At 36.3% G+C, this 23166-nt stretch overlaps 1 protein-coding gene across 13 annotated transcripts in view; it reads right to left on the bottom strand.

Moving 5' to 3' along the window:
- The window catches only part of RYR2 (ryanodine receptor 2), a 415779-nt gene that overhangs the window by 149407 nt on the left and 243206 nt on the right, over positions 1-23166 (bottom strand). For all 13 annotated transcript variants that reach the window (XM_032184912.1, XM_032184915.1, XM_032184916.1 and 10 more), the window contains 3 exons: positions 16582-16665; positions 12233-12392; positions 2232-2379 (listed from right to left, as the gene is read on the bottom strand). In XM_032184912.1, the coding sequence (XP_032040803.1) occupies positions 2232-2379; positions 12233-12392; positions 16582-16665 (392 nt within the window). The remainder of the gene's footprint in view (positions 1-2231; positions 2380-12232; positions 12393-16581; positions 16666-23166) is intronic.

Genomic DNA, 23166 nt, shown 5'->3' with positions numbered 1-23166 from the left:
AGACTGTGTTAAGAATCTCTCCCTTTTCTGTTTTCTCATCGATAAAACAAGTCAGTATTTCTAACCTTATCTTGAGTAGCCTATAAAATCATGTCCCTCAGAAATTACTATCACACCTCATACCCCAAATGTTTGGCCTTTCTGGACTCAAGCTCAATAAATCTCCTGTAAGCAACTCTGAACTCTCTGCCACATAATCCTTTCATCAGTAGCATTTTCTCTTTAATGGTCTACACAATTAAAGCCTTAAAACCACTGTTCAAGATCCTCAGTACCTCTTCTATACAGGAGATTGACCACCACAAAGCATGGGAAGTGAGACTACGTTGTCTTTTTAGATTCTAAGTAAACTAAGGCTTTCTAGATTCTAAGCAATCCCTAAGCTACAGCTGCTGTGGGAAACTAATAGCACTTATAGCAAATAATTAAAAAAATGCTGCTATACAGTTCTGTAAATCAATGTTAAAAATACAAGTCATCAATGGAGATGCAGAACACCACTAGATGGCTCTATATCATTTAATAACGGTATGGATTTTGGCTAATGAAAGGGAATATGTGTGATATGATTTATGCATCTCAGAAACTGTAGATGTTCGTGAACTGTTAAACTTAAAATACGTATAAACTACAAAATACGTATAAAACCTGTGGTTGAATGCAATTCTAGTCTTTGTTAGTGGAAGACTAGTTCGTGGGACACTTCTTTAAGTACTTTACTCTGGAAAATTTGCAACAGGATTGATGACACTTTTCAGATGCAAAGATTGCACGTGTTCTTTTAATTTAATTAGTAACTCCATGCACAGAGCTAGCTCAAAGATGCTCTGCATCTTAAGAAAAAATAAATAAATTGATTTTTCTAGCCATTCATTCCTAAGGAAAGACAGGTACATTTGGTTCTCAGAGCTGTAAATGTTGAAAGGGAATTAATATTTTTCAATGGGATCTGGAGAAGATGGTAGAAAAAGAATGTACTTTCTTTCTCTCTCCCTACCATCAGACAGCTCTTTTATCTTCATAGGAGTCAAACACCTCCTGCACCAGCCAACTCACCTTCTCAGAACCATGCAGAAGTCATACTCTCTCTATGCAGTACCTCTTTCCCACAGTAGGAGGGGAGTGGGAAAAATTAATCAGTCTTAAACCCTACAGACTAAACAAAAGCAGATTTAACAGAGACCATGGTGTTTTGCCACTAGCACAATCTACTCTACACAGCAACAGATTATTTTGCCTGTTCAGCAATCCATCCCTGTTACACATTCATGGTATCAGTTTAAAAATGTAGCCACTCATAAAAACTGAATCAAACTATAGATGCTGAAAACACTGCCCTACATATCAATAAAATATTCAGACTAGCAATGGTGCAATTGCAATCAAAACATTGCTAGGAAATGAGTTGAAGTTTAATTACAGTCTACTGAACTTTGAACACCTAAGAAAATAACAGAGGCTTAAATGCTCTAACAGATTGTCTAATTCAACAGTTTTTCAGTTTGAAAACAGAGAGATTTGGTTTATGTGCATGTCTTTGAAAATGTCATCTTTTAGTTTTATGTATTTAAATAGAGGATTGTATGCTAACTGCAGAATCTTTCTTTAACTATTTGAAGTTAAAACTGCAAGAACATAAAATTCACTTCTACTGAGCTTACATATATTTTTTCTTAGCAATTTTGCTATTCTGTTGTGAAATAACAATGATAGTACTAATCAAAATATTTTAATTTAAAAATGATTTTGGATTGGGGCACTTCAAATATTTGTGCATATATTTAAAATGCAAGGATACATTTTATTCCCTGGTATAAGACCAAGATGATATATATGTCTTCTTGATTTTTTGTATTTTAGGGTTATGTCTTGTAGCATTCACAATCCTGATTTAAATTATTGAAATTATTTATTCACCTTAAATGTCAAAAACAAGGAAAAAGTAGTGAAAAAAAAAAGTGTATGAATTACAAAAATTGTAATTACAAAAATGTGACACAAAATGAAACGTTTCAAAATTTTTTCATTCATTTGAGGCTACTGGAGGAGAAAAGGAAACCATAAGGAATGTAAAGTCAAAGGGTTATATAACAACATAATACATATAAAAGGGCCTATTAGTTTTGAAGGTACTCTAACTGTTTAGGTTGTTTTACTGGACCAACAAATCAAGCAGTGAAGTGGAACAGTCTTTTAATTTCGAGAGAGAGCGAGACAACAAAATTGTTTACCATGATCTTGGTCAGGAGCTTCCAGGTTGTAACCATAGCCTAAAAGGGTACGAACTGCTTCACGAAGGCTGTCTTTGTTTGACTTCTTTGTCCGATCATCCAAAAGAGCATAAGGTACAAGGCGAGGATTTCGTCGATTTTTTACATCCTGTAAAAGTATGAAGAATCGAATTCCGTTTCAGAAGCCATACTTTCTCTTAAAGATAAATTGTGCTGTAGCAATAGTATAAGATTTACTACTTATACCAACTGAAATCATGGAATCATAAACACAGCAAGGATTCTAAAAAGTTGATGTGACCTAGAAACTAGTAACAGTGATTTACTTAAAAAAAAAAAAAAAAAAAAAACGTAATACACAAATAAAGGAATTTGCATAGCTTATGCCCACGTTTCTATCAAATAATTTGCTGAAATTTGATTAAAAATCAATTACTATTATTATTATTAATCAAAGCAAACAACAAGAACACAGACAAACGTGAAGAGTTTGACTGAAAAGTCAAAGGGATGGTCTTTTGTTCACTCTTTATGAAGCAGCTACCACAGGAAGCTAGTGTATAACTAAAGCACAAAGATAACATTGTAGCACAAGTATATAGGTTGGGGTTTTTTGGTTATAGAACTAAACAAGATATAAACAACAACAAACAAGATATAAACAACAACAAAAAGGTCAACAAGATATAAACAAAATGAACAAGAACAAGACACTGCCAATAAAAATATCAATAAACATACTTAATACCAATTAATAAATAATAAAACAGATCATAAATCTATGCCTTTCTATATAAAATACTTTAAAAGTTATTTTTTCCAAAATAAAGGTTCTTGTAAGGATATAACTAATGTGATTATGTGCTGCAGAATTTTTGTAATAGGAAATTAATGTAACCTCACCCACTGAAATTAACACCTTGGTATGCATTGAACTTTGCATTTTAGGTTTATTAATGTTAAATTTATTAGATTTTACTCTAGTCCAAAATTTTCTTATTTTAAAGCATTGTTTAACTGGATTACTTACATGACTTACAAAATTTTAGTAACTAATTGAATTGTTTACTTGTCTACATTTTCTTCTTTTGTCCTGAGAGAAACCATGCAAATAACTCTCCATGTTATTCCTAATATCTCTATTTTTTTTTTAATTATTTTTAAAAATTAGACATATCAAAAACTATTGTTGTTTGGATACAAATTCCAAAGATAGAGGCATTTTGTGTTTAAATTATTAAGAAGTGCAAAAATAGCTTCCATTACTTTAGAAAAGAGCAAATATTTTAGAAAAGTATCTTGCTTTTTTTTTTTTTTTCATAGCATTGCAGTTCCACTGTTAAGAATGTATGTAGTTTTTACTCTATATGTTTTTGCAGTCAGAAAAGAAATGGCATACCCATTCTGACAAATTCCTGCAGGCACTTTTAATGCAGGGCTATCTGCCTTTGGGCTCATCACAATGAGCAAACACTAAAGTGCAGTTATTAACCAGTGCTTTGTGAAATCTGGTCCTATCAATGAATTTCCTTCTAAAAAAAATAAACTTTACTGGACAGGCATTACCTGTGAGCTAGAATGGCTAACAAAAATATAAAAATAACACATTGCTGGTGACACTAAGTACTATACCATATCAGCTCTAGTTATATTCAGTGGGATGGCCAATGTCAGGGTAAACACAGAAATCATTTGAGGGGCTCTCTTTCCATACTTATTCAAAACACTTTCGAACTGACATTCAGTAGATCTGGAAAAAGGCTGCTACTGAAATGGACCAAAAATGTACTGAAAAAACTGTTACAAGGAATTATTACTTCTTTGATAAAAAGTGAAAAAAAATAAAATTATGTGAAAATATTCACATTAACACCAGAGATGAAACACCATGGTTTAAAATTATTTGTCTTCTAAAAGGCATAAAAGGAGAAATATTTTCCTCTGAAATGCTGCTTGTCCAAAAGGACGTGATGAAACATTTTCTTTAAAAAAATGAATCAGAAATAACTGGAATAACAGTTAACTTCTTATAAGAAGTGTAACTTCTCATCCATAATATTAATTACAGTTAGGCTAATGACCTGGTAATTGCATTAACGTACATTAATATATGGGCAATCAGCACGTAACGATATATGATAATATCTAGAATATGAATTCCTTTAGAAATGCATAAGCACACAGTTACAGTATAAAAAAAAAGGCATAAAAAATATAAAACAAACTCAGATTTATAGATTACTTAGGTCTAAGTTTATGTAACATTGTGACCTTATTTGCTAATTCACAACTGTGGCTACTTCTTGAAGTATGAATAAGAGTAGGGATTTTTCTTTTAATAGTTTTGTTCTTTATTTCCTGTTATTTGTCTATCTAAATTTTGAATGTTATACTTATTGCTGACTTAAGAACTGTTATTGCTATACTCATCATAAGATTTGGTACTTATAATCTTCCAAACCTCTGCGGTTTAAGCGTAGGAAATCAAAAGAATGTTCCTATACAGAAACCAAGTTTTGCACAGCCACAGTCAAGTCAGTTAGAGAGCTGATTAGCTAAGAGTGGTAATTTTTATTAACTATATTCGCAATTTGTACATAGACTTAATTATTTTTATTCACTACAGAAAAGTTACTGTTTTGAAATGTACTGTGGACTTTTAAGAGATGGAAAACAGCTTGATTTTCTTTATATATTTTTTTTCTCTTCAGAATTTACCAGGTTTGACAGTCTAATGCTTCATCAGAAGACTGTTTTGTATAGTGTTTGTCTGGTAAAGTACTTGTTCACTAAGTCATATGAAATAAAATAAATAAAAAACAACAGAAACCCTTAAGCTTGCTGACAAAATTCTGTTTCAAATGGTTTGAACTGAGTAACACACATGAAGTTTATATAATTGTTTGGTTTTGAATTCAGAACCTATAATATCACAGTAAAAGAAAATAAAGAAAGAAGCCTAGATATTTTATTACACAACTTTGTTTCTATTGAGTACAACACAAACACCACATACGGTTCTTTACAATTGAATTTGGAGTAAAGTAAAAGAAAGCATTGTAGCCAGGAGAAGTCAGTATTACAATACACAATGTATACAACAGATTTAGTTGTATTACAGAAAATAGAATGGTTTGGATTGGAAGGGACCATTAAAGACCATCTGGTCCATCCCTCACCTCCCCCCCCCCCACATTAATTACAATTATTGTATTTACAGTAATTGGATTACCACACGTGTAGTTATTTGTAGAGTACATGTGAAATACGTAGTATTAAGTCAACATTGACACCAAGCAAATATAATTCTTAATAGTTGAAAAAAGAACTACAGAAAAATATACCCAAACACACACCAACACTTATCAAGGAACCTTTTAATTACAAGTAATGAATGCTACTACAGAATAATTCACAGAGGAAATACAACGGGAACTATAGAACTGTATTAATTCATTCAGTGAATATGAGTATGTGATACGTAGATAATTCATTTAGTACAAACTGCAGCTTTCATAGACAGATGTCATGGAAGAGTAAGATAGAAAGAGGAATGTCCATAACGTCTACAGCAGCAGAGAATACCAGTCAAACTGTAAGCAACTCTAACAGAATAATCTGTTAAAAGTGTGCATAACAATGTTGTATTCTTCAGAAGTAATTCAGTAAGAACAACAACAAAAAAAAGCCTTATATAAACCTCTGAAAACCATCTGAAATGATAAAGAACAATATAGTTTTCAGAGCTATAAAAGTGATACTGCAAACCTATGTAGTCCTTGGCCTTCCCAAAGCTCTGAGAAGTTCAGGATCACCAGACTACCAGACTAAAAGGAACAAAAAACCACACATAAACACACACACACACACACAAAAATAAATAAATAAATAAATAAATAAATAAATAAATAAATAAATAAATAATAGTGCCTATCAAAGAGAAAGATAGGAAAACACTGAAAAATTAAAACATGGATTAGGAAGAGTGCACGATTGATTATAATAATTTAATGGCATTGTAAGTTTTGTGATCTAAAGTATTAGAGCTGTACAGATACATATTCTATGATTCTATGTAGTACCAAAATGACTTTGTTCTATTAACCAAAGCTGTTAAATGACAAGCATAAAGCCAATGTATTTCACCACATATTCAAGTGAGACAGATGTGCTGATGTTTTCCAAGCTTCATTTGCACCATTATAAACCCCCATTTCACAACTGTGAAAGGATTCTGTTTGCTGCTACGTCTGTGGATCTTGCACATCCACAAAGATTTTTGAGCAACTGCAACTATAAATGCTACTGGTGAATTTGCCAGCAGTGCTGTCAGAAACTCGGCTCAGTGAGCCAATGTGTGAGGCATATACACTGAGCTGGATCATTTACGTATACCATAAATTTCTCATCTGGTTATCCAGAGGCTTAACTTTTCTATGTTTACCATACCTTTAACCATAAATCATCAATATAAAAAATTATTTCATAAGGTAAAAATAATTCTGAATTCATATTTAGTAGAAAGTCATTTCAAGCTCCTAGAGTCATTAGAATTGGAAAGCACACTACAGTCCTAACAAAGTTAAATTCTTGGCAATGTTAAAAAAACATATACTAAATGTAACCACCCATAGCAGAACTTGTGTTCCTAAACTGGCTTTCTAGCAGTTCGGTTCCATACTCAGAAGTACGTGTATGCTTAGAAGTATGCATACAGGTTCTACCATCTTCACTGAGGATTGTACACATACAGAATGTCTGGCAGAATGTGCTCTTACTGTAAATGGAAGGAATTAACATATCAATATAAAAAATGTAAAATGGAAAAGTGATGTAACAACACTATTTTTTTTTTTTACAAGGACAAGATGCATCTTTCTATATACTTAATGACAAAATAATTGACAAGCTTTAAACTTGTCATTTTTTCCATACATCCGTATTTCCTCTGTCAGAACAGTGCCTCTCTTCATTGCAGCAGAAGACAGTCTGGGAAGACCAACTCCTAATCAAATAGTGATTATTATGCTACAAAATCTTAAAATCTTCAAATTCTACAAAATCTTAACATGTAAGAATCTGGCTTTAATACCACAGACTTATGTGCAATATATGCCAATTAGAACCAACACTGTATGCTAACACGCGAGTTCTGAACATTTTCCACTCTATTGTGAAGCTTTAGTCATGAATGCATCCTTTTATACTTCAATGCTATTTTGCAATTAGCTTGTTATGGAAAAACCCCTTTCAAAAAAACAAGTTTGGTAACTCAGAGAATTATGATAACACATTATGTCAAAATCTATACATGTAGAATACTTTTAAAAGCCCTCTCTCATAGCAGAAATGTGACTTTAATTGACTTACACCAAGGATATATTGCTCCTTTGTCTATATCTATTAGTCTTATCTGTCTTCAATCATTTATCAGTTCCCCAGTTCAGAGAAGACGAACTAGTAGGCAACCATTTTCTCCCTTAAAGGGACACTGTCAAGTACTTTTCATACTGATTTTGTGCTTGTTTTTCCACTTACCCTTGATATTTGATATGTTCTTGTAAGTATAATTTTGTATTTTCCTACCTGTTTTGTTCCTTCTGCTCCTTTCATGGAGCAACAAGCTACTCTGTCCTACTGAAAAATACTTACTTGTTTGTGATCAGTGTCATCACAGCTGTCAACACAGTTCTGGGAACAGGATTTATTAGTTAACTTGTGCTCCCTCTGCTGGCTGGCTGGTTGGCTCTGCAGCAGCAGAACAAAAATACTGTGTATAGTCACGCACAAACAGCAGCGATCACTTGTAAAGAAAAAAATCCTGACAAGCAGTGGTGGATTTAGAGGAAGAAAAAGTGTGGAACATGGAAGGCATTTTCCCAACAGATTATAACAAGAAAAAAAAAAAAAAAAAAAGGTTATACATGAACTACTTGACAGTATCCCTTTAATTTTTCATATTTTATAATCCCAAAACCATGAAGCATTCATAATGGAATAGAACTTCTAGATCATCTAATCCATCCTACAGCAATGGTATGATTGCTGTTTATAATGTATTTCCCAGTCGTTACTTCATCTACTTTCAAACCTCTGTAAATTTCTTTCCCTTAGGAAACTATTTCACAGCTCTGTATGATCTGTTTAGAGTATTACACAGCAGAGCACCATGTCACTTTATTACAGTACTGTAACATGTCACAGTAATTTGATGGAATGAAAAAATGTAGCCCATGAAACAAATCCATTGTTGGAGACAAGCAAAAGCACACAGCAGCATGGACAACAGCTAGCAGCTTGCCATATGGTAAGTATGCCAATTGAATGAGAAGCATCTTTGCACTGCACCCAGAAAGGGGCAGCTTGCTCTTCTGCTCTCCTCTTTCAACTCTTAATGAATAGTATTTGTTATCTGAACATTGTATGCACTTTTGGAATTCAGTTGTCTGTCATTTCTACAGAAGAAAATAAAATTCCTTATTTTGAAAAGAGAAAAAGAATTGAATTAAGAGCAAATCAACGTCAACACCCAAAGCGTGCCTTCCACAGGACAAGCTTTTGGTGGTAAAGTTTTCAAGGACATCATCCATCCACTAACCCATAAATGAGACTAATGTAATTTGTCTGCTTAACACGGAGAGTAGAGAATATTGGTAATCTTGCCTATCTGCTTCCTGAAGTTCATGAACATTCCTGAGGTCTCAATGCTCTTTAACAACCTGAATATGTTGAAACCATAACTATGACACTGCTCACTCCACCACTGCATTACATTCTCAACAGCAGTGCACATTCAGCACAAAAAAGTCTTCAGTTGGAATGGATCAGACCCAACAAAATATTTGATTGTTTAAAGCAGAAGTATCCAAAACTACAAATTTGCAACCCCAGTTAAGGGGCTTTCCAACCAAAGTGTATCCAGCTTCATAGCCATTTAAACTTTTTATTTTTAAATTCTCTAGGCTCTTCTTTGCATGCCTATAATTGTCTTTGTCTTGGTAGGGAAGAACTATTCAATATTGATCATATACCTAAGCCCAGTCAAGATTCAGAGAAGGATTTCCTCTAAGCCTCTTTCAGAGGATGACCTGGTAGACAAAACCAGAACCTGATTCATGCTGTCTTCTTTAAGCATCTCACAAAACCGAAAAAAAAAAAAAAAAAAAAAGGGCTTATAATCTTAATTTAGTATTTATTAGGTCCAAGTGATACTGATACTCTCTCTGTACAACAATCAGTCCCTGGCCATCAAAAGGATTTAGATACCTGCACAGTTCAGTAATTACAAGCCTAAAGTGTTCAAAATTATACCTCTATCTTTCACAAATTTTCTCAACAACAGACAATTTGTAGTATCCAAGAGCAGATTTCATTTGCATGTTGAGCTCTGTCATCCAGTGAGCAGTGCAAGGAGTCTAGGGCAAAGGCCCAAGTTCCAGTCTAGCCTCCAAGACAGTAATTTAAGTCAGAGGATAAAACACAGACAGCTGACTAGTGAGTAGATAAAGTCCTCCTCTTTCTCTCTGCTCTCTTCCAGTGAGCCTCCACAATAGCACAGCATTTTTGGATTCCAATGGTAAAGTCAGTCTTACCTATGTACAGCACTAACAACTTAAGAAAGACTTCATGATTCTTCTGAAATTTAGTTGCAGTGTTTGATTTCAGGTGTTTACATGCCTTAGTGCATTTGTCTAATGGTTTATTTATTTTTTTTAAACCAAAGCTGTAGCCTGGGAGCAGCTCTGCTATCTTTCAGGGACTATAATAAAACTCATAATTATTTATTATCACATGAAGGCTCTTCAAAAGCGGAATTTTCTACATCAACAGACACATCAAAACATATATACAGACTGTATAAATAACTTGTGTAAATGTAAAGGAGAAATCCTTTTTTCTCCATCACCCACTCCTGTTACATTCTTTTGTTTATTGTTACCAACCTAATAACACTTAAGAAATCTTTTAGCTACCTTTTTCACATTATATCACACTAATTCAGAAAACATGCAATTTAACTGAAAATTCACTCCAACAAATACAGCAAAATTATTTGTGCTTTTTCAAAGATGCACACATACACTGAGTAGGTTAAACTAGACTTAAGATCTAAGAAACCTTATTTACTACATATGTGGGTTTAAATTTTCCCAATGCTACTTAGAAATGTAGCAAACAGATGCATTTGATCCCAGTAATTTCTTAACTTCATCTTAATAAATAAAATCTGTTACTAAAATAAATTTAACTTTTGTTAGTGGTTCTACCAAAGCTGTAAAAATTTTCCTTCATTCATTTCAAATTCTCTGATTGGCAAGGCCCTGTATTGAAAATGTTTGGCTTCTGGGAGGAAAAAAAAAAAATACAGGAGGCGTAGTGTAAATTATTGAGTGCATTCTTTAATATATCAGAAATATTTCTTGGGAGAATCTTGAGACAGACAGACTCTCATTCTAGAGGCAAATTGTGCACTGCCTCCATAAACATAGGATTATAGCAGTGGGTTCAAAAATGAATTAATCTGCTCCCCCTAGCTGGCAACAGAGAAGAAAATCATCACTTCAAAACTTTTCCTGATTAATCAGAAATGTTAACAGCACTTCAAAGGGCCATCTTCTCTTATTTAAGGATGCAGTATTAGGGACAAATTTAGTCCTGTTGTAGGCAGAAAGCTGCACCAAGACTGCGTCTATATAGTAGGGTATATATGTGCCTTCAGTGTCTATATAGTAGGGGATACTATACATATTCCAGTCTGCAAACACAAGAATAGGTTCATAGTGTGCCTAGACCCAAATACAGAATGTAGATTTTTTAAACAGTTTACAAAGTACCTAAATGGTATCTTTATAGTAAGATACTTTAATGGACAATGCTTAAATGCTATATGGAATATAATTAGTTGCATAAATGTATTTTTGCCAGTATGTGATGAGTTGAAGCAAGTAACTTAAAATATATAAAATCATATTTCTTCTATGCAAGAGCTTTGCAAATAGAATGAGCTACAATCCTGTACAAAAACAAAACTTGAAACGTGCTGAACTGAAATACATAACTAAAACTTTTGTCAAAAATGAAAACACTCTTTGTAGGCAGGAAATAAAATGTACCTACAAAACAGTGTTTTTAATTTTTGAAAAAAATAAAAATAAAAAAAAAATGCCCAGCGCAAATCCATGAAAACTCATATTTTCTCCCAGAGGGTGGATTTTCCTAAAATTTCACTGTGATATGCTACCACACACTTATTAACAAAAGATAGGTTTCCCTATATAAAATTCAAAGGTAATCACAAAAAGAATAGAAAATATGACTCCTAAGGGAAAAGTGATACATAGTGGCTGTTTTGAAAAACAACAAATTATTCATTGTAATTACTCTACTGTTTGACTTTAAAAAAAAAAAAAAAAGAGTGAAAACAAAGACCATGAGTTTTGCTGCTAACAATCCACCATGCTTAATTTTTATTCCACTCCAACACATTCTGACACCTACCATATAGCTTTCCTAATCATTGAAACAAGATAACAAGTAGGACTGGAACTTGGAGACTGGCTTAACTATTCTCAGTTGCTTAATGCCTTTGCCAGAAATATGTTAGTAAAGTACTTGCTAGAGTTTACATTCTATTTTTGCTGTATCAACAAAAACATCCAATTTCTAGGATTGCCAACATTTAAATGATACCCCTACTGAAAGTCAGTGATTACATTTCCTAAAATACTAAAACATTATCTTCCTGTATGCAATTTTCTCATGCTGAGATACAGATAGCATAAAAGAATATATGACCAACTTTTTTCCGCCGCTTATAAAAGAAGACTTGTATTGCTAGAAGATCTAGCAAAAGGATTGCTTTAATTACATATTTTTGCTCTCTTGACTGACAGACATTCATTTGATGCTTATTCCTGCTTTTGTGTACCAATTATTCTCATTTAACTGTGAAATATCTCAATAAATAAGTGCTTTCTTAAGTGACTGAAGTTAGCACTTACCTGCTGGATACCATAGGTCCAGCCTTGCCTGATACGGTCCCTTGCCCACACATTGTGAGCATTCTCTGCTAGTTTATCCACCACAGCTTCTTGAGAGGGGGTCAGTTTGATAAAACTCAGATCCATGGGAGCAGGCTTATACCCACTCAACAACTGGTAGCTGCCAAAGAAACACAGAACTTGCAGTTACTTGTCAGTAAGAAAAATAAATAATAACAGGATCTGCAAAGGAAAGAAGTGACAACTATGTAATAGTCTATAAAAATAATCTGTCTTATAGCATAAAGAATAATAACATACTGACATTTGATTTTTTTTTCAAACTAATTGCATCTTGATCAGGTTAAGTAGCTGTAGTAATGAAAGCTATACCAAATGAGCTGAACTAAAATGTTTCCAAAGTATTTTAGTACTTTCACATATTTAAAGTAGTAGATTAAGATGTGATCTATCTAAATACTTATATGAACACTATTATAATTACCTCTAAGCACTTCACAATAATTATTAGAGTTTAACTACTTCCTACTGATGAAAGAAAATATTTTCTTCCTTTTACATATAGGAATGTGAGACTGAACAGGTTAAATTAATTACTCAAGATCACACATGAAATCTGTTTATTGTAATTTTTTCTTTATAATACCTCATCCCTTAGTTAACCTTTAAATTTTAGAAGCAAATGCTTAAAACTTAAGCATGACTTCTGAAAAGTTCCCTCGTTATTTTTAGCACTCCTAAGAATGAAGTGTATTTTGCATTTATGAAGTTTCTCCCACAGAATTAATTATAGTCATCTCCCACATTGCTTATGACCAAGCTTTCTTCAATAAAGACTGTAACACATATGGTAATTGGTGCAGTATATCAGGACTACAACACTAAGGTGCACCATTGGGATCCACCCACACAAAACAACTCTAGCCCCAGTGTCTTCATAAGATAGAATGTAGGAGTCTTGCCTAGCATTTCTCTGTAAGAGGGAAGGGGATTTGATAGTTTTTCAATCTTTTGGAGTAGTATGCCAAGCATGTTAAAATAATAGTAACAGTACTATAATAATATTGGCAACAACAACGGAAAGTTCTTGGTCTGGTTAGCAGCTGAACTGTGCCCTCAATCAAATTAAAAAAAAAAATAAAAATGATAATACAGATCTGGTTGCAAATCTTTGATTCTTTGCAAGCAGGTTATTATGATTGCAAAGTACAAAACAACTGAATAATCATTCCAGTCCAGCACTTAAAGGTATGTAGAAGCGTAGTGTCTGCTGCTTTATGCGCATCTGGTGCATTGCCTTTTCAATCCAAAAGGGCTAATAAGGGGGGAGCCATAAACAAGAACATACAGAGACATAAACCTGCTAAGAGAGTCAATGATGACAACAAGCCTGGCCAATCTCACTAACTGGCAAGGAGACGAGTGTGAGAGACTATTTTCAGTCAGAGTATCTTGCTAAGGGCATTGCCAAACTGGGAATATAAGGAAAGAAGGAGACAAACACAGAAACAGGAAACCTGACAACATCCAGAAGCAAACCTAGTCACTACTGCTAACTGATGGACTATCAAGGCACTGAAGGCAAAATGGGGCTTTGCAACTCATCAGGATGTAACTTTTATGGTCCGGGATGTTGCACAGTGTCGGTGGGACATGTACCAACTGCTCAGGAAATGTACACGGGAAGATAAAGCAGGAAGAACAATGCAGGGGGTAGACAGAAAGTGGGAGCAATGTGTGTTGGTGACGAGGTGCTGGCCAAGGGCTGCAGAGCTCCTCCGTGAGGCAAGGCCATAGCTGCCCAGTGCCAAACACAGCCGGCTCCTATGGCCCCACGGCAGGTCACAATTGGGCCCAGCTACCACAGATGGGAGCCTAAGGAAAAGTGTAATTAAGAGCGGGTGAAACACTGAATGGCAGTGCATTCTTCCTTGTCACAATCCCCTGCATAACTGTTCTCCTGTGCTTAAAAAGGTAAAATAGCCATAGATATTTCTATGTAAGAGCAAGGTAAAAGGACCAGGTGTCTCAAAAGATGTTCATGTTTTTGTCTCAGAGGATATGTATACTTTATTTCAGGATGTAAACGGCTGTTTATGAAAGATAAGTATCAATGGATCCTTAAAAACAAATATATTCTGTGCGTACAAATTCATGTTCAAAAACTGTCAAGCTGCAGAGAGATGTTACCATTTGCAACAAGTAGCTACAGCCACAGCTCCTGTCTGGTCATCTGCTTGTCTCCACAAATCAGTAAAATGACTGGTCCTATCTTGCTCAGTATCTCTGGCGGTCTTACATTATAAATAGATTTAAAGAAGTAGGTAGAACAATCTGGAATAATTTTCAAGCTGAAAATTTAGCTGCTTTAATAGCACATTATCACTACCATACTGATCTGAAATGGATTTATAACAAGCTTTATGGCATCTTTGCTTGTACTATCACCTAAAGTTTAACAGAGAGTAGTAGAGGTATATTTTTTAATGATTTGAGTACATATTCTGCTCTCTTGATTAAAGATTTCCAGCAGTCTATGTGAGTTGTTTTACAGGAAAAAAAAGTTAACTTTTTTCTTTTAATTCTGACTTTTTTTTACATACTGTAGAAATACTAAGTATTCAGAATTTCAGAGAGATATTTGCAAAGTAAAGGTTATTTAAGTTTGGATTGTTCAATAACCTAATGTAAAGTTATACCTGGAAAAAACTTTGTAAGAAAAAGAGAATTTACATCAGCAAAAACTGTATTTGCAGTGCACTTTAAACTATTGTTCAAACTGGTCCAAAAAAAGTACCTTTGTGAAGTTATGCTGTATTAGAAACCACAAATTTCTGGCACAAACTTAAGTTAAAAATTTGCTTTTCCCCAATCTGTAACCCATGGGGCTGTGATGCCAAAATTCTGTTAGAGTGACACAAATAGAAACTTGTTTTCTTAGAATTTTACAATATTATTTGTTATGACAGGATGGCAGAAAATAAAAAGGAGTTAAGAAAGACAAGAATATGCACAGTAGAGATGCAGAACTGCTTAGAAAGTAGAGCAGATGAGCTAATTGCATTCAAGTGATATCTATTGCTGTTATTTCTCATAACAGGATAAAGCTTCTGTGTCAGGCAGATGTAAGAACCATTAATACATTATCATGGGAAAGCTGACCAAGTGTTGGGATATGCATCTGTATCACCCACAGCAACAAACACAGGAAGTAAGATCTCTTCTCCCATCAAAACCTTAGATTCTTACACACTACCTCCTGTAACTCTTATGGATAAGGCTACTTAAACTGCAGAAGAACAATCCTTCTTCTCTTCTTCTCTCCAGGATAGTATCCCACACAAATCTCTCCAGGATTGTATCCCACACAAAAAAGCCTTACAAATACACACACATCTTGAAATTGCTTTTTTTTTTTTTTTTTTTTTTTTTGTATCCATTGTATATAAGGTATCAAAATTCTGACTTTGTATATATGGTTGGACCTCAGATACCCAAAGTTAAGAGTTTCATTAAGAGTTTCATTAAGAGTTTCAAAGTTAAGAGTTTCAGTGACATTAAGGTAACTCAGCACTGGTGGTACTAGCACTTAGTAGCTCTTAATAATAAGCAAGGAACTTGAATTTCTAATTTAAATTTTGGAATAACAGAAAAATCAGAAGTTTTCTTCTGTGACCTTTACTGTTCTACGCTTATTCACTTTTTAATCTCTTTTATCCTAAGCTAGACAAGCTTAAAAATCATGACCTCAAGCATATAGTGTTGTCATATGCTTATCACCAAGTGTAGTTCCATTGCTTTCAGCTATGTTAATGTTCGCAAATTTTTCATTCCCAAGGAAGAAGCCATGGCACATTGGCTGGACAATGAGAGCTTGTTTCAAAGCTGCAGAAGTGCAGGCTACTATACCAGTCCTAGCAATCTTCTTGCCAACCTTGATCACGCGGGAAGAAACGAGGCAGCTATACTACTTCTGTAGAGGTTGTCACTATATGGCCATTCTATGACTTTCAAAAGGGTTGAAAGTAGCATATAAAAATGTATGGATGAGTTTGTCATAAAAATCCCATGAAAAGTTGCTACAGTAGACTCTAAAAAAAAACTTTGTAATGATGCATTGAAAGCCAGGCATTTCAATATATCACACAAAAACTTTGTCTACACATCAGATCACAAATATCTAAATGTAAAAGTGTAGATGAAGGTATGTGTAAATTTCTTAAAATTCATAGGCATGAATGTATAGTATAAGTATCAGTAAAACCAGCAATATAATATCAAATTATTATAACAACAGTTTGCTTAACTCATCCTACCTAACAAAAAGATGCATTTGAATTTCAACTTACTTCTTTGGAAGTTTCATTTTTTTCACTTTTTCTTCAGCATGTTCATCAGCAATTCCAACATGGCAGCCTAATGCCAGCAGGGTTCTGGAACACAGGAATCAGAGATAAAATTACTGCCAGTATTTCTATACTGAATTGTTCCTAGGTATATAAACAGCACCACACAACAAACAAATGAGACCTATGGGAATGACAACAGTGTAGAACAGAGAGATCAACACCACTTTTTTTTGGTATATGTAATAAGCTTTATGGTGACATTAAGAAAATGCCACAAGATGTTCCTAAACAGTTTAGTAAAAATATGAGTGGACTACTTCAAAATGGAACTATCATATCATTTATTTCTTCTGTGTGGGGCATCAGCTGAAAGATTACCTGCAGTTGAAATATATTTTTCTGCTTCCTATACCTATTTCTATGGCTTATATACCCATTCATACTGCTGTATATCAAAACCTTTTTTCTGCTATGTCATGGTTCTTCTGTTGTGGTTTTGGATAGGATGAAGTTAACATTCTTTGTGAAGTCTTGTGTGATGCTGTGTTTTGGATTTTTGATGAAAATAGTGTTGATAGCACACCAATGTTTTTGTTTGTTGCAGAGCAGCGCTTACACAGAAACAAGGACTTTTCTGCTTCTCCTGCTGCCTTGCCAGAAGGGGGCCTGAGGGTGGGGGGTCAGCTAGGGCAGCTGACACAAACTGACCAAAGGGGTAATAAAGGCTTGGCAATAGAGGCTTCAGGAGAGGGCGAGGAGGTGGGGGATGGTTGGAGAGATGGCATTTGTCTTTCCAAGAAACCATTAGGCATGATGAGTCCTGCTTTTCTGGAAGTGCCTTAACACCTGCCTGCCAATAGGAAGTAGCAAATGAATTCCTTGCTTTGCTTGTGCGTGCAGCTTTTGCTTTATCTGGTAAACTGTTTTTATCTCAACCCATGAATTCTCACAGTTTTACCTTCCCAATTCTCTCCCCACTCCAGCTAAGGAGAGTGAGTGAGTGACTGCATGCTACTTAGCTGCCTGCCAGGGCTAATCCACAACACTCCTAAACTGAAGAAAGGAGAAAAGGCAGGAAACATCACCTGTTACCTTTAAAATGTGCCTTCTTTAGGCTGTTACTCAGATTTTAATTGTATTTGGATTTTGTTAGGCTACACTACTAAAGAGAGGGTTGACAACAGAATACACTATAAGCATTAGACCAAAACAGCCATCACAATGCTCAGAATGGATGCTACATATCGATCCACTTTCAGACTAGAAACAGGGTGCTGTGGACCACAGGGCTTCTACCACAGAGCCACTGACCTAGGTAAGATATTCTAGCCTGACCCTGTAAGATAAGACTTATTTCAGAAAACAGTTACTATATGACCTCAAAACAGGGTTGACAATATTAATTAGCTTTCTCATAACTTCAAACTCCCTCCTTTCCATACATTCATGTTATCCAGCAGTGTATTTCTTAAATCTCATTCATCTTGAGGATTTATATCAAGATCCATCTTGATCTGTAACTCATCAATTATTTGTTCCTGCTCTTAATTTCAGTACTGGGTTATCAAGTCTTAGCTTCTTTAACCTAGGTGCACTACTAAAATATTAACAGTAAAATGAAAATAAACACTGGGTAAAAGTTAATAGGACAATTTGGTGTCAGATCAGAAGTTTCTCAAAAGCTGAATTCTTTGACTGGTTACACAAGAGAAATCACACGTGCAAAGCTTGGACTCCAGTCCCAGTTTTAACAATGTTGAAGGAAGCTACAATACAAGGTTTTTATTTGTTCTTGTCTCTATATAAAAACAATATTTTCTGGTCTTTTTCTAACTATATTTATTGCTCTTGAATTGACTGGGAAAAAAATGAGCATAAATACTGCACTAGGCATATATCTCTCGGCAGATGAATCATATGTTTCAAGGAGATTTTTAAAGTGGATTTTTAGTGCTAGCTATGTGAAGTAAGCCCTTTTTTACGGTCTGTGAATCCCAACTTAAAATTACATAGTTAAATCAAACACCAGGAAATCAACATGTGGTGGCTACCTCCTGCAAAACACATAATTTGTTAAAAATGTTCCATGCAGATATATTTCAATTGGCATAAACCATACCTGATTCCCATACAGTTATCACCAGCATAAGCAATAGAACCTGTCTAACAGGGGAAAGCAGTACAGAGGAGCTAAGCCCCACTAACCCTAATTTTCTTTTAATGCAAGACAAGAAATTGAACCCTACTTTATCTCCAGCTGGACAGAGCAAATTCAAGTCAGAGAGTCACAGCAGGATTAAAAGGCATCTGGGCCCCATGAGTCAGATTTTAATCACACCTCTGGTTAACTGTTGAGGCTGAATCATCAATACTGGTGCAACATGAAAGACCCCCGCAGCACTTCAGAGCTAAACAAGAAAACCAGAAGTGCTTAAAGGAGTCTTTTTAATGCAGCCCTTGGCATAATTTTGATACATATAGTTATCACACACACAACTGAGTAAATAGGTAGATATGGGCAATTCAGCCATAAAATAGGAAGCATCAAAACAGAATAAAATATCAAGCTACACAATAAATATAATAATGTGAAGAAACAATATGAGCAAGCATATTTCAGACGAATGACATTTTCAGAGGTAACTCATTCCTGAATCTTGACATATTCACATTTCATATATCATTTTTATACTTCATAAAAATATTCAATCATACTGAAAAATATACCGAGATCTCAAGATATTGAAATATTGCATCAGATAATGTGACTCAGAACTTTCTTGGTTTTTGCCTCTCATCTAATACAGCTGACAGCAAAATTTGCAACAAACCAACAACAAAAAACAATTACAGTAAAGAGTTAATTCTTGATGCCTTGCAACACCTTCAAGAATGAAGTACACAGTTTGGAGCAAATTTTAATGACTATAGTGTGTAGCTGATTAGAGGAAGTTTTAAAAGAACATTCTCTCTTCTCCACTGCCTGTTGTTGAAGTTGACTGCTAGTAAATATGAAATAGCAAGTAAAGAACCACTAGCTTACAATTCGAGTCATCACAACATGCACTACATCGAGTCATCACAATCATGCATTATTTAGAATGGGTTAGTGGACTAACTTTTTCAACTTTGCAGGCTTGCGGAAACAAAATGACCATGACGCTCATTTCCTAGTCCCTGAACAGTAGACATCTACATGACAAATACAACACGATACTGCAAAATTAGAACTGCATGCTTCAGAAAAACAGGCACTAATACAACAACACGAAGACTAAACTCAGTAAACCATATGAATTTTGAGATTCACAGAAAGCTTTATGTTTTGGATACTATCCATTTAATAAAAAGGCTCTCTCGATATTAAGTTAAAAAAAAAAATACTAAAATAGAAGAAATCCCTAATTTATATGTTTATACAGCCAAATAGGTTTATACAGTCAGGGCTGGATTATATAACCACTAGTCCTGAACCAGTAATGTTGTAAGGAATACTAAAATTTGTTTAATATTTAGTGAAACATTATGAGTGTACATTTATAAAATAATACTGAGGGTATTATTTTAATGATAAGCCTGAGTCATATTATATAGATTAATCCAGCAAAAGATGCATCTGTAGGAAAAGTTGATGATAGGTTCAAAAATGGAAAAGAAGCAGCTATTCCGGATTCTTAGCACATTAATGTGTTGAAAGGAGCCTAAAAATTTCCTTGTAATTCTAGTACCTTGCTGAAGAAAAATTTGAATTTACTTTCTTGCCTCCAAAGGAGTTCAAGTTCTCTCTGAATGAAATTTATCTCTGAATTATCACATGCATAAAGTCATCTTTATTAATGCTATGTACAAGTGAACGCAACAATATTTTACCATGAAATAAAATTTCAATAGATTGCAAATAGGATTCACTGAAGAATCATATACATATTAGTTTTGAGAACTATTTTTACATGCTGGTAATATAATGGAAAAAATATGTGAGAAAATACTTTGGCTAATAGATTTCCAATGCATTCACGGAAAAGTAAGAATTCACATCTGCTTGACTGACAAAGCTGAGCTAAGAAATTGCCTCTTTGTAAGTCAGATAACTAGATTAATTGAACACACCCATTAACATCCCACTGAAATTTTCTAGCATTCCAACTGGAAAGCTGCCATGAAATTCACACATCTAACAGCCCATCCACAATGCATACTACTGCTTTATGGCAACATGCACAGATACAGAAATAACTTATTGTTAGTCATGTCCGGAAATATCTATCAATTGGCAAAGTATGCTTCATCAACAGAGAAAATTAAAACTAATTACAGAATCACAGAATCACAGAATTTTCTAGGTTGGAAGAGACCAACCTAGATCATCGAGTCCAACCTCTGACCTAACGCTAACAGTCCCCACTAAACCATTTCCCTAAGCTCTACATCTAAACGTCTTTTGAAGACTTCCAGGGATGGTGACTCCACCACTTCCCTGGGCAGCCTGTTCCAGTGCCTCGCAACCCTTTCAGTGAAGAAGTTCTTCCTAACATCTAACCTAAAACTCCCCTGGCTCAACTTAAGCCCATTCCCCCTCGTCCTGTCACCAGGCACGTGGGAGAACAGACCAACCCCCACATCACTACAGCCTCCCTTGAAGTACCCATAGAGAGCGATAAGGTCGCCCCTGAGCCTCCTCTTCTCCAGGCTGAACAAGCCCAGCTCCCTCAGCCGCTCCTCGTAGGACTTGTTCTCCAGGCCCCTCACCAGCTTTGTCGCCCTTCTCTGCACCCGCTCAAGCACCTCCATGTCCTTCTTGTAGCGAGGGGCCCAAAACTGAACACAGTACTCGAGGTGCGGCCTCACCAGAGCTGAGTACAGGGGGACGATCACCTCCCTAGCCCTGCTGGTCACGCTGTTCCTGATACAAGCCAGGATGCCGTTGGCCTTCTTGGCCACCTGAGCACACTGCTGGCTCATATTCAGCCGACTATCCACCATCACTCCCAGGTCCTTCTCTGCCTGGCAGCTCTCCAACCATTCCTCTCCCAGCCTGTAGCTCTGCTTGGGGTTATTGCACCCCAGGTGCAGGACCCGACACTTGGCCTTGTTGAACTTCATGCAGTTGACCTCAGCCCATCGGTGCAGCCTATCCAGATCCTCCTGCAGAGCTTTCCTACCCTCAAGCAGATCGACACACGCACCTAACTTGGTGTCATCTGCGAACTTACTGAGGGTGCACTCGATGCCCTCGTCCAGATCATCGATGAAGATATTAAAGAGGACCGGCCCCAGCACCGAGCCCTAGGGGACGCCACTAGTGACTGGCCTCCAACTGGACTTGGCTCCATTCACCATGACTCTTTGGGCCCGGCTATCCAGCCAGTTTCTAACCCAACGAAGCGTGCGCCAGTCCAAGCCAAGAGCAGCCAGTTTCTTGAGGAGAATGCTGTGGGAGATGGTGTCAAAAGCCTTGCTGAAGTCAAGGTAGACCACATCCACAGCCTTTCCCTCGTCCACCCAGCGCGTCACTTTGTCATAGAAGGAGATCAGGTTCGTCAGGCATGACCTGCCTTTCATAAACCCATGCTGACTGGGCCTGATCGCCTGCTTCCCCTGCAAGTGCTGCGTGATGACTCTCAGGAGGATCTGCTCCATGAGCTTTCCTGGCACTGAGGTCAAACTGACAGGCCTGTAGTTTCCCGGGTCTGCCCTCCGGCCCTTCTTGTAGATGGGCGTCACATTTGCTAGCCGCCAGTCGATTGGGACCTCCCCCGATAGCCAGGACTGCTGATAAATGATGGATAGTGGCTTGGCCAGCTCCTCTGCCAGTTCCCTCAGTACCCTTGGGTGGATCCCATCCGGCCCCATCGACTTGTGCACATCTAAGTGCCGTAGCAGGTCACCAACCAGTTCTTCATGGATAATGAGGGCCACATCCTGCTCCCCATCCCCTTCCACCAGCTCAGGGTACTGAGTATCCAGAGAACATCCGGTATTGCCGCTAAAGACTGAGGCAAAGAAGGCATTGAGCACCTCCGCCTTTTCCTCATCTCTTGTAACTAAGTTTCCCCTCGCATCCAGTAAAGGATGGAGATTCTCCTTAGTCCTCCTTTTTGTGTTGATGTATTTATAGAAACGTTTTTTGTTATCTTTAACGGCAGTAGCCAGATTGAGCTCCAGATGAGCTTTGGCCTTCCTAATTTTGTCCCTGCACAGCCTCGCTACTTCTTTAAAGTCCTCCTTAGTGGCCTGCCCACTTTTCCAAAGCTTATAAACCCTCTTTTTCCTCCTAAGATCAAGCCACAATTCTCTGTTGAGCCAGGCCGGTCTTCTTCCCTGCCAGCTCGTCTTTGGGCACGTGGGGACAGACCGTTCCTGCGCCATTAAGACTTCCCTCTTGAAGAGCGCCCAGCCTTCCTGGACTCCTCTGCCCTTCAGAACCGCCTCCCAAGGGACTCCACCAACCAGTGTCCTGAGCAGCTCAAAGTCAGCCCTCCGAAAGTCCAATACAGCGGTTTTACTGGTCCCCTTCCTGGCCTCGCCAAGAATAGTGAACTCCACCATTGCGTGGTCACTCTGCCCAAGACAGCTCCCGACAAT

The sequence above is a fragment of the Aythya fuligula genome, chromosome 3 (genome assembly GCF_009819795.1).
Source record: "Aythya fuligula isolate bAytFul2 chromosome 3, bAytFul2.pri, whole genome shotgun sequence".
Lineage (NCBI taxonomy): Eukaryota > Metazoa > Chordata > Aves > Anseriformes > Anatidae > Aythya > Aythya fuligula.
Note: the sequence above shows the minus strand (reverse complement) of the source record. Positions and strands in the feature narration are given on the sequence as shown.